Source organism: Octodon degus, unplaced genomic scaffold, assembly GCF_000260255.1.
Source record: "Octodon degus isolate 3935 unplaced genomic scaffold, OctDeg1.0 scaffold00127, whole genome shotgun sequence".
NCBI classification, from domain to species: Eukaryota; Metazoa; Chordata; class Mammalia; order Rodentia; family Octodontidae; genus Octodon; species Octodon degus.
Window position 1 is genome coordinate 5284965 of NW_004524703.1, and position 13086 is coordinate 5298050.

The 13086-nt window shown below is 35.6% G+C and overlaps 1 protein-coding gene across 1 annotated transcript in view; it reads right to left on the reverse strand.

Annotated features, from left to right (window-relative positions):
* Positions 1–13086, reverse strand: part of Lyst (lysosomal trafficking regulator) — a 289805-nt gene that overhangs the window by 149708 nt on the left and 127011 nt on the right. The window contains exons 21-22 of the mRNA XM_023700860.1: positions 10522–10720; positions 6334–6465 (exon numbers count right to left, since the gene is read on the reverse strand). Coding sequence (XP_023556628.1) covers positions 6334–6465; positions 10522–10720 — 331 coding nt within the window. The remainder of the gene's footprint in view (positions 1–6333; positions 6466–10521; positions 10721–13086) is intronic.

A 13086-nucleotide genomic window follows, 5' to 3' on the forward strand; every position in this document is an offset into this window, starting at 1 on the left:
TGGGGAAAAAGGAACCCTTCTCCACTGCTGGTGGGAATGTAGAGTAGTGCAACCATTATGGAAATCAGTGTGGAGTCTCCTTAAAAAACTAGGCCTGGAAATCTCATTCAAACCAGCTATTGCCCTACTGGGAATTTTCCTGGAGGAACTGAAAACGCCATATCATAGTGATATATGTGTACTTATGTTTATAGCAGCACAATTTGTGATAGCTAAATCTTGGAAACAACCAAAATGCCCATCACCTGAGGAATGGATGAAAAAGATGTGGTATTTTTTTATGAGCAGAACATATTTACTGGGGGAAAGAAAGCTCCTGTCCAAAAGAGGGACAGGAGGGGGGCCTGAGTGGGTAGTTCCCCCAAGATGTGGTATTTTTATATAATGGTGTGATAAATTTGAAGCCTTCATATTTAAATGGATGTCACTTGAAGATATACTCATAAGTGAAATAAACCAGACATGTGTAAATATCGCATACTCTCCCTAGTATAAGAATTCAAAAGAAGAAACACAAATAGAAAGGCATAACGCAATTAAAAGGAAAGTGAGAACTTGAGGATTGGTCAATGAGGAGAGAGCAAGGAGAAAAGCTGGGAAAAATGACAGGGGCATTCATAGGCACAAGATAGGTAAGGCAATGATCCTGAGAAACATCAGCAGGTTTTCAAAACTGGCAGTTAAGTGGTAGGATTCTCACCCTGACTAATTATATATGCTGATACCTGTGAAATAAGCAGCTACACTGAAGAAAGCAATATGTAATTGAAGGGTCACAGTTGGAACACCTATCATTCTGGTGTTCTAAATATGTACTGCTTGTCACAACATACCGATTATTACTATACTGTCTAAGTAAATGTTTTTTAAAAAAGGATAATAAATGAAAAAAAGAAGAAAAAAAAGTCACAGGACTGTCCTGCTGCAATGCTGTATATGGTTAGATTTCTAAATTTCTGTGTAAAAATATGTAATTGTTTATTCATATTTTTAAAATATTTTTTATTTTTTCTCCATATTCTGTAGAGATGTAAAGTTTAACATATCAATATTAGATGGAAAATATCTGTACCATTTCATGCATAACATGTTTGATATTCAGACAGATGTGAGGTTAAACCCAACTGTATATGTTGTAGGTAATAATAAGCTTATCCTCTGGGGGGTTAACAACCTAAGTTTGCAGACCAAAAATTAGAGAAAAAGAAAGACTGCAAGGACAGCCAACATTTTGACCCTAGCCTTTCAAGGTCAGTGAAGACTCAGGACACAGGAGAACCTATACTACAACATCATATAACTCAGTTGTGTCCAAAATTTCTGATCAAGGAGATTATGGGGCCAAAGAGGAAAGTGATCGATGATGTAGAGTGTGCTTAAGGAGAGTCACATGGAGAGAAAACATTCTCTCAGGCTTTCACAGAGAGCAATTTGGTCAAGCAATGGCCGTGACTTACCCACATGGTTGACACTGACAAAGGATCTACAAACTGTGGTACAGGGTTTCAGGATATATCCCGAGGGGATTTGACTCACTTTATCAGATACATAAGCTACATTTCTTATTATATAAGTCTTGCTTTATCTTAGTCTTAACCATCCAGCAAAAAGTATAAAAACAAAGCGTAAAAAGTAAAACCATACTAATATGCTGAGCTGTAAAAGGCTCAAGTCAACAACTTCTGACATTGCCAGTCTTATGGAAAATCCACTACTATTATGGACTACTGACTATATTGGAATATTTTGCCGAATTCACACACCTATAATATTTAAATGACAATGGAATACCCTTCTCTGACAAAACTAAACAAAAAAAGGGGGATACAAATGAACAACCATTTTGTATCTGTATATTCAAAACAGGATAGTTATACAGCTACATTCTCTTAATTCAACGAACAGAAAGATTTGTTCTAATAGTGTTTGTGGACACGATGTCATGTTTCCATCTTGTACAATGAATAACCACTAAGAGCAATATGAAACTTATTAATTATTGAAACTGTCCTAGTAATCGGTTTTGAAACTGTTTCAATGCTATTTGTTTCTCAATAAAATTATTAAGGAAAAAAAAAGAAATCACCCTAACAAAGAAAGTAAAAGATGAGGGCCAGTGAGATAGCTCAGTGGACTAAGCACTTGCTTAGGCAAGCACAGGGGACCAGGTTTGATCACTGGCACTGTATGCCACACTGGTCCTGCCCCTGGCCATGGTGGCACAAATCTGTAATCCCAGTGCTGGGGAGGATGAAAACAAGAAAATCACTACGAGTTCGAGCTGCATAGTGAGACTCTGCACAAAAAAAAAAAAAAGAAAGAAAATAAAAGATACACACATTAAAAGTTATAGTAATTTGAAAAGAGATTGAAGAAACTATCAAAATATGGAAACATATCCTTGCTCATGGCTAGAAATAACCAACATAGTCAAAATACCATATTCCCAAAACTATTATACAGATTTAATACAATCCCAACCAAAATACCATTATCATACCTCACAGAATTAGAGAAAACATTCTTAAAATTCATTCAGAATCAGGAGAGACCTAGAATAGCAAAAGTAATTCTGGCAAAAAAAAAAAAAAAAAAGTAATTCTGGCTAACAAAAGCAAGTTAGGGGGCATCATAATTTTTGACTTGAAATTATATACAAAGCTACTGTGATAAAATCAACATGGTACAGGCATTAAGAAGAAAGCAAACAAACAAACAAACAGACCCAAGGATTAGTGGAACAGAATAAAAAATGCAGATGCAACCCCAAACATACTCAGCCATTTTATCTTTTTTAAAATAATTTTATTAAGAAACAAATATCAATGAGACAGTTTCACAACTGATTACTGGCACATTTTCAATAATTAACACATTGCATATTGTTGTCTCAGTGGTTATTCATTGTACAAGATGCAGACATGATATCCTGTCTCAAACACTATTATAACAAACCTCTCTATTCATTGAACTAAGAGAATCTGCATATTTTGAGTATGCAGATACAAAAGGATCATTCATTTCTATGCCACTTTTTTGGTTAGTTTTGTCAGAGAAGGGCACTCCATTGTCATTTAAATATTGTAGATGCTTGAATTTAGCAGAATCTCCCAATATAGTCCAGTACTCCATAATAGTAGTGAGTTTTCTGTAAGACTGGCAATGTCCAAAGTTGTTGACTTGAGCTTTTTACAGCTCAGCATATTAATGTGGCTTTACTTTTTATATTTTGTTTTCATACTTTTCTGCTGGATAGTTAAGACCAAGATAAAGCAAGTTACAAGAAATGTAACTTTTGTATCTGATAAGGTCAGTCAAATCCCCTTAGGATTTAATCTGAAACGCTATACTACAGTTTGTAGATCCTTTGTGAGTGTCAGCTATGTGGATAAGTCACGGCCATTGCTTGACCAATTTGCTCTCTGTGAAAGCCTGAGAGAATATTTTCTCTCCATGCGACTCTCCTTAGGCACACTCTACATCATCAATCACATTGCTCTGTGGCCCTATAATCTCCTTGATCAGAAAATTTGGACACAACTGAGGTACATAACATTACAGTATAGGTTCTCCTATGTCCTGAGTCCTCACTGACCTTGAAAGGCTAGGGACAAAATGTTAGCTGTCCTTGCAGTCCTTCTTTTCCTCTAATTTTTGGTCTGCAAACTTAGGTTGTTAACCCTCCCGAGGAGAAGCTTATTTTTACCCTACAACATATGCAGTTGGGTTTAACCTAACTACCTGTCTGAATATCAAACATCTTAGCCATCTTATCTTTGACAAAGGAGCAAAACATGTACACTGAAAGAACAATAGCCTCTTTAATAAATGGTGCTAGAAAAACTGGCTTTCCACATGCTAAAGACTAATACTAGACCTACATTTATCACAATGCACTAAACTGAAGTCAAATGGATCAAGGATCTAAATATTAAAACAGAAACACTAAATATTCTAGCAATTAGAAATCTTGAAGACATAGGTGTAGGCAGGCACTTCATGAACAAAACTCAGAACACATGAGAAACACTATAAACAATAAACAAATGGGATCTAACCTCATTAAAAAGCTTTTGTATGGCAAAAGTAACCACCAAACTAGACTGAAAAGACAACCCAGAGTGGAAAAAATTATAGCCAGCTGTTCCTCAAACAACTTATGCTTAAAACATGAAAAGAATTGAAAAAAAATCAGATTCCCCCAGAGTTCCAATCCAAAAATGGGCATCTGAAATGAATATACATTTATCAGATAAAGAAATAAGGTAGCAAAGAAATATATGAAAAAATGTTCAACATCACTGGTCATTTGAGAGATATAAATTAAAAACACACCGAGATTCCATCTTACTTCAGTAAGAATGGCTATCAACCAATAACAAACACTGGTAGGACTACGGGGACAAAGGAACACTTCTCTATTGTTGGTGGGAATATAGACTGGTGCAACCATTGTGGAAATCAGTGTGAAGATTGCTCAAAAAACTGGGATTAGTGGTCTCATTCAACCCAGCTATTCCCCTCCTGGGTACTTTCCAAGAAGAATTAAAAACCTTAGGCCACAGCAATATAGGTGTACCCATGTCACACAAGTTGTAAGAGTTAAATCTTGGAAACAACCCAAATGCTCATCAGCCAAGGAACGGATAAAAAAGATGTACTTTTTATACAATGCAGTACTATTCAGCCATAAGTGAGGATACACTTGAGACTTTTATAGGTAAATGGATATAATCTGAGACCATACTCTTAAGAGTGATATGCCAGACTTGCATGTGCAAACATCATATTGTATGTATCCTTAGTGTGAGAAGCTAAAAAATAAGATCCAAAATGTACAACAGATATTGTGAAATGGGAAGAAACTTCAAAAGGAGAAAAAAAGTAAGATGGGGAAAGAAAAAAAAGAAAAGAAAAGGAAAAATATATATGTAAATATACAAGATAGTTATATTATTAATTTCTTTTAGCTTATTATAAGAAGGTTTATGCTTATTTTGCTTGATCAATTTTTCATGCCTATACCTTATAATCTGAGCAACTGCTTTGAAGATAACAATACACACTATATTAACCATTCTTACTCCCCTATTATCTTGTTTTGAAATTTTGTATCATTGTTTTTACTCTTTAAAAACTATAGTGAGAAAAAAGCAATTAGAAAGTCATCGAAGTACTAGAGGTATAAAGACTTTGATATACTTACTATATAAACAGAAATTGGAATTAATTCTGAACACACAGCAAAAATGACAGGGCAGCATTGAAAGCCTTGGGGTAGTTTGTAGAAGTACAAATGATTAGACTAAGTTTGGTTTAGGATTGTTTAGGTCAAGAATACCAACAGGCCCGAGGGACAAGGAAACTGAAGATGGTATCAAGAATACTGACAAATGGGATCTCTGAAGAGGCAAAAAGCACTTGGGATCATAAAGAGAAACAAAAGGTGAAGTGTGGTGGCATGTACCTGCAATTCTGAGGTTAGATTGGACAAGTGGGACTTTGCATCAAAAAACACATTTTTAATCAATTAAATTTAAAAAGAAAAGAAAAAGGCCAGAAAGATTTGAAGTTGTTACCCAAGAATGGGTAAGAAAGGAACAATGCATCCTCTTTGCCTTTTCAATGCATCGGGAGTCCCCAGAGGATTGTGTTTCTTGGTTGGCAGAAGAGCTAAAGTTGCCAGAGTCTGTTCAAAAGACCCAGAAAAAATGGGGGCACGACTGGGTGTGGAAATGTTTGACAGAGACATGAGTGATTTGACATTGTTCAGACAAACAGCAGGGAATAGAGTCCTATGGTTTCAGAAGTCCCTAGAAGTATTCTTTTTTTTTTTTTTTTTTTTTTCCCTAGAAGTATTCATGATGACGGTCACCTCCACTACAGAGGTAACAAGTAACACATAGCTGAAGCACTGGATAGCTCCCACCTGTAGGAGCTGTTGTCTGATGGGTTCACTGGAAAGGAGAGAGTAAGACTAACAAAAAGCATATGAAGAAAAATGGGGAAATGAGTCAGAAGTTTAATGAAAGACAAATGACTATATTAAGAGCTGACAGCGAGTGTCAGAGAAGATTAGCATGAGCTTCATTCAATTTCTGAACTCTTCTGAGGACCTGGGATGGATATTAGATTGAACGACTGAGTAGAAAGTACTAAAAGTGAGTTCATTAAACACATTTTACAGTCCTGAAATTTAACTTAATTGTCCATTTATTTAGTCTAAATATCAGGTTGTATTGTTATTTAGTTAAAAATACACACAATTCAATCATATCTTAATACTCAAGACTAAAATAGGAAGAGCTATAATTTCATTATTGCCATTTTTACCTTCAGGAGGTGAAGCAGTAAAACCAGACGGGCTTATGAGCATGAAACCAGGGCTAGTGAGGGGTCGTCCTCCACTGCCAGAATGCCGCAGATACATGATTGACTGCACTTTCTCCTGAAAGATCTTGCCATCTAGATGATCAAAAAATTATTGAGACAGCAAAATGTTTTTAAAAGGGTAAAACAAAAATGTAACTAAAAGAAAATCATTAAATACAAAATTTGACAAAAAAGCCACTCAAAGGAAAAGGGTATGGCTTATTTATAGTTACACTTGACATATGCATTCTCACTCTGGTTTCTTACTCCAGATTTCCTTGTTGTTGATTATTACTGGTGACATTAGCTTTATTTTCTTTGAATTCCAATTGTACTTAGAACTGTTTCTATGGTTTAGCATTTAACTGTTTGCTTTTTATGTGTCCTTATGATCTCTCAGAAGAGACTATTCATCTGTTTACTTCTTGAGAAAAGGACCATGTCTTATGCTTTTAAACATTTCTTTCAGTGTCCAACCTGATTCCAAAACTAATACTTTCAGCTTCATCTTCTTTCTGTGGCCTCATGTTTGTAAATACAAGTGTTTAATTTTTTAAATGTTCCACAAATGCAGCAACTGTAAATCTGAATCATCTTCCTGACCTCAATTCACTCCTGTTCGGTTCTCTATTTAGTTCGATAATGTGGATCACTGTTTACAGATATCTAAATGGTAACCTGATGGACAATTTGTCACCCTCAAAGCCTCACAGCCTCCAAAATTCTTTTAAATGTCAATTTCTGCTTTAGTTGGATAAAGTCCAAGTTTCTTGTCTATAAGAATCTTCACAATCTGTCTCCAAGCCTCTATTCAGTCTTATTTCTTGTATTACATTTCAGCAACACTCACTTCTCAGAGCTGGACACTGTCTCCAAGCCTCTATTCAGTCTTATTTCTTGTATTACATTTCAGCAACACCCACTTCTCAGAGCTGCCAGTTCCAGCCATTTCCTTTGCATGGAAGGCCTTTCCCTCTGATTGCTATTCACCCTTAAGACCAGAAACAGGTATGGCCTTCTCCAGGAAACAGGTCCTCAAGCTCTCAGCATGCTCTATGCTTCCAGAAAATAAAATGCTAATGTCTACCATTGTGCTGTCTTGGTGAGGTGGAACCATCTGTTCACATTTCTGTCTTCTTTACTAAGTCATGAACTTCTTAAGGGGGAGAATCACATTTTATTCATTTTTATAACTATCTTGCTCCCCAAATCTTCCATAATATTTCAGTCATTTAATATGCTGAACTCAACATAAATCCAATCTATCTAACTACATTTGAACTTTTAGTGCTGTTAAATCATTTTACTCATTTATGAACTTTTTTAAAAGTGTTGCACAACTGGTTTTTCATTCTAAAATTACCATCTATCTTTCTCATAGATTCACTCTGGCTTTCTTTCTTACATTATTTTTCCCAGTTCATTAAAAATGATAATTATTCCATCCTTCTCATATACTGAATCCTCTATCCTTTCCATACTTGTTCCTCTTTCTTGTTGCATCCTCTGAGCAATAATATTACCAGAAGTTTTATCCTTAGCTCCTTCTTTCCTTCTCTCTCTACACTACTCTCATCTAATTTCAGAGCTTCTACTTACTCCTATGCAGGTAGCTACTTGCAACTGTCCTTGTGTTATTACCCTTTCTAATTGGCTGATAGTTATTACAGGGTACCTCAAATGCCACATGTATTATGATTATCCTCTGTCCTAACATTCCCAGAGTCATCCTATTCCAACCTTGGTTCTTTTTCTTCTCCTTTCCAATTCTACTCCTACTATGCCCAAGTTTTTTTTTTTTCATGTTTCCTATAGACTATTACAATTAGTCTTAATGCCTCTAGTTTCTCTAGTTTCTTATTTCTGAATTCTACTGCAATAATTTACTTACATCATATCCTTTGGTCACAAACAAATAAGCCAACAAATAAAATAAAAATCATTGAAACAAAATCCTTTCAATGATCTCTATATAATTTGACAAAAAATACAGTGAATGTATAAATGTATTTTTTAAAGTTATTACAGGGGGCCTCGATCCACATCGCCCACTGGGAGCCCTCTCTTCCTGGAGGGAGGTGAAGAGAGTGTGAGTCCACACTGGGCTTCTTTTGTCCCTTCTGCTGGGACATAAGCTAAGATTTAAATTAATGTCATGTTTATATGGCTCAAGACATAATGAGAAGCAGCCAGATGTGTGCTAGATGGTAATGTCAAGTCTGTTTTGTATTTTTAATTTTGCTGTAAACAACTCAACATGTACAGAATTTATTTTTGAATGATTTGATTAAACCAAGCTTTATGATTTTCTCCTTAAAAAAAAAAATAAAGTTATTACAGTGAAAGACACATTGCCATTAATCTCCACCAAGTTTTTCCCACTCATTTCAAACATTTATTCCATCATTCTTTCCACTTTCTAAAACATGCCTAGCAGTCTTCTATCATTTCTTTATTATGATGTTGTAGCTGTCTTGATGTCCTTAAAATGTTTACCTTTTGTGGAGGACCACCTGGGTGAAGCTCCTTAAAAGACTAGCAGTTGCCTCCATTTTGGTTGAGTCTGACCCTATTTCCTTGTATTGATGTGTACAGAACTGGCTAGAAGTTTTCCTTATCCCTTCAATTGGCTTTAAGCAATGCATATGGGTCTAGTCCAGGTGCTGGTGGTGGTCTTTGAGGACAGCTAGCTTGTTTCCCTGGAAACCCCTACCTGCTACTCTTTAATGTGAGCTGGGTCCTGTTGGCTGGGATCGAGCCTTGAGATACAAGGTATGACTTTCTGGGGCTTGAAAGATTACACATCAGAGCTGAAGCACTGACCCCCAAACATTAGATACTATCTCAATTGTGTGATGCAGATTACTCTTTCTGCATATCCTCCTCTCTGCACATTGCAGAGGTGATTTCAGGCCTCCTACAGCTCATGTCACTCACCTACTTCCTGCCATTCTCACAGTCACTGATCTTCAAGCCACTCCCTTCTTCATAAATGAATAAAATTTGGCTTCGGTCCTGAGTAAAGGCCTTTGTTACAAAAAGCCATCATAGTGGCCCCAGGACCTCCTTGTCTCCCCATCACTTTGGATATATTATTGTGTTTTTTTTATTTATGCTATGGATTGCACTAGAAGTAGCGTATTGGAATTAACTCTTTACAATTAAAATAACTTTTCCATGGGATTACAAATATAAACTTCCTGGGCTGTGACAAGGACCAGGAAGGGCTTTCTATACCTTTCACGATCATTTTTATTTTGGGGAATAATCAGAAGTTGTATGATGCCAGTCGCAGTGCATAAGGTAGATGAGGACAAACCATAATGTTTTCATTAGCTTTTCTTTCCATTACATGGCACTTGGCAACAGCATTCACTATATTTTTTAATCACACCTCATCAAGCCACTCAGGAAGGAGAAATTCCAGAACTGCTTTAGAAAACAGCAAGAATAATGGGATGATGAGTCTGTTAGAACTGAGGGGAAATTCTGGGGGTGCGGGGGGTAATGTGTCTTTTATTGTAATATTTTTTTTAAATTTAAATGCACTCTACAGTTTAATCAGCCCTTGTAGAATAAGTTCAAATTCTCTGGTGGTACATTCAATGACTCATTTACTTTAAGGTACTATCTTTAGTATTATTTTTCATTTCTCCTTTATAGATTTTATATATTAACTTAGTAAAAATTGCTTACTCTTCATTTTTTCCTTCCATTTTTCCTCTCTTTAAGTCATTCTCTTTGCCTGAAATGCTAATTCTCCAATCCACTTATCAAATTCTATCTAAATTCTTCAATGCCCACTACAGATAGCATGTAATCTATTAAATATTCTCACCCCAAAACAGTGTGAAGAAACTCTTTCTTCTCTAAAATCTCATTTGTTCTTCATCTGTGTCTCTTAAGTATTTACCAAATATTATTTTTTATTAGTTACTTGAATGCATCTCCTCTATCTTCTCGGTATTTAGCTCTCTGGAGGCTGAGACCATGTTCATTCTATAAACCTCTACCTTGTCTCCTCCCCGGTGTTATTAGGGTAGTTTCTAGCACAAAAAGTACATTCAATGAATATCAAACAAATATGAATCAAGTAGAAAGAATAAAAGTGGAGATCGTTAAAATCTAAAAAAAAATAATTATACCTACCTATGTGCAAAGAAAAGTAGAAGTTTGTGGGATTGTGACAAACGTAAGTATTAGTAGGAGGGTGAACTGCTAAAAGGAAATTGAAGATAACTGTCAATAATTCCAAATCTGGAGGAGATCCAAGGACTTCTGCAATAATTTTCACAAATGATCTACAAACCTCTCGGGGCATGGATGTAAGCTGCCCCTCTTTATGTTCCTGAAAAATTAAAAATAAAATTGTCTTTAGACTTAAAAGAGAACTCTCAACTAACATTTTTCACTTAAGCAACACATCTTTTTTTTAAGACAACTTTTTAAACAGAATTCTGTGTAGGTACCTACTCTAGACATCATACTTGCCATCCAATTAAGTTGCTATTTTTCAATTCAAATAATCTTGCTATTAAACAAGATTAGTCTCTTTTAAATAAAAAAATGCATTAAAAAAAGCAAAACAACTTAATTCTAGACCACTTGTCTTATTAAACTGAGGCACACTCATGAGCATGGACTCAGAGACCCAATGAAAAGGTCTGGATTCTAGCTCCTTCACTCATTGGTATAATTTTGGACATGTCACTTAATGCCTTTCTCATTCAGCTTGTCTATAATGCAAAAATAATACTAATGCTATGTCATAAGTTTGCTATAAGGAATAAGTGACACAAACTCTTAGAACGGTGCCTCACTTATGGTAAGCTCCATACAGGTAGAATATCCCTTATCTGAAATGCATGGGATCAGAAATGTTTCACATTTCAGAGGGGTTTTTTTTTTCAGGTTTTGATATAGTTGCATAGATTTTATGGTTAAGCATCTACAACCCAAAAATCCAAAATGCTCTAAAATCTGAAATATTTTGAATGCATGACAACATGTAAATGTTATTATTAGTATTACCATCACTATTACTATGACTATTATTTTGCCTTCTACTACTACAGGACCTAGAGGAATTTCTGATGGACAAACCTACTGATATTAATATAATGTACTCCCTTTACAAATCTCCTTTTCACAATAGATCTATAATGGTAATTATCTCTCATTTTTAGACTATCAGGCTCAAAATAATTACTTAACTAGTTTAAACTATATAGAAAATACTTAAGTTATACTGTAACTATAGCTTAAACTCAGGCCTCTCACATGTTTCTACTGCATCATCTCCTACTTGGAATAATGACTGCTGACAAGTAACTGTTAAAAGTCTGATGTGAATTGCTTATATCCTCCAACTTCACTTCCCCAATGAATGCCAGCTGGCTCCCAAATTAAAGGAATCAGAAGTAAACTTCCTCATCTTTCCTCTCCCTATGCCCAAATATATAGCTCTCTACCCAGTCCTCTTCATTCTTATGCACTAACCTATTTCAGATTTAAGAGAATACTAAGATTAAAAAGGAACCCAAAATCCCTTTGCCAACTGTTGAGGCCAGGCCAAGACAAGAAACATATGTTTCTTAACTTCTAATTTGGAGCAGCTTCTGCTATACCAGCTGCCTTTCCTCTGAATAATCTCTTATATCTTCCCAAATGTCCACGTTGCATCATCAATTATTCATTCCTAGACCCATCAAAGCCCAACTTTCTCCAATCTTGTCCTCTCTACTGACTCCTTGGAAATAAACTCTGGTCTCCAAGGATGAACAGCTTGGATAAAATATAAGGAACAGAAAGAGGGTTATTGCTTGTCACTTGCTGCCTGTTGCTTTCTGCCTGCTTGTTTTGCGATGACCCTCTGCCATGCCACCCTGCCTTGGAGTCAGCCAATAATGAACTGAAAGCTCTATAAACTGTGAGCTAGGGCTGGACCGCGGCTCAATCCCCCAGCACCACATGCCAGCCAGCCCCTCCCCCTGGTGGGATGAGCTGGCCACACACACACAAAATAAATAAATAAATAAATGTGAGCTAAATAAACCTTTCCTTTTTTAGGAGATGGCTATTGTGTCTCAACAACCAGAAAGGTAACTAAGACAAGATCATATAAACTGTCTCAAGGATGTTGTTACGGAGTTTGGATTTTTAGCTCATCTATAGTTAGAAGTGCTTAGTGCCATTAAAAGAAAAAAACAAAAACATAATATGCTACTTAGCTCATGAACATCTTGCATTTATCTAACCTGAAAAAATTCTAACAGATGCTTCCCAAAATTTAAATATTGGGAAAAGGTCCATCATATCAGACAACCAGACAAAATGAAATCTAAACAAAATTAACTAAAGCCCCAAAGCATGAAAATTTTTATAAAACTGTGAAGTCAGTGCCATCTTTTAACATAACATTTTGGATATATTACCTAGATGATATTTCTAGTATATAAAGTGGATCTTCAGCCAGTTATATGTATTGAAACAATATATAGTTGTAAATTATTATTTAAGGAAAATGGAAAAAGTTAAGATTCACCAACTATTATAGTTCAAGAGACTACAAATTAATATATCCCAGCACATAAAAAATGCTGGATTTGCTATATAAAAATCCCTTAAAAAGACAGGTTTCCAAAAAGCTACAACTCTTGTTGCATAGGTTCTGCTTTACCTTGGTCTTAACCATCCAGTAGAAAAGTATGAAGA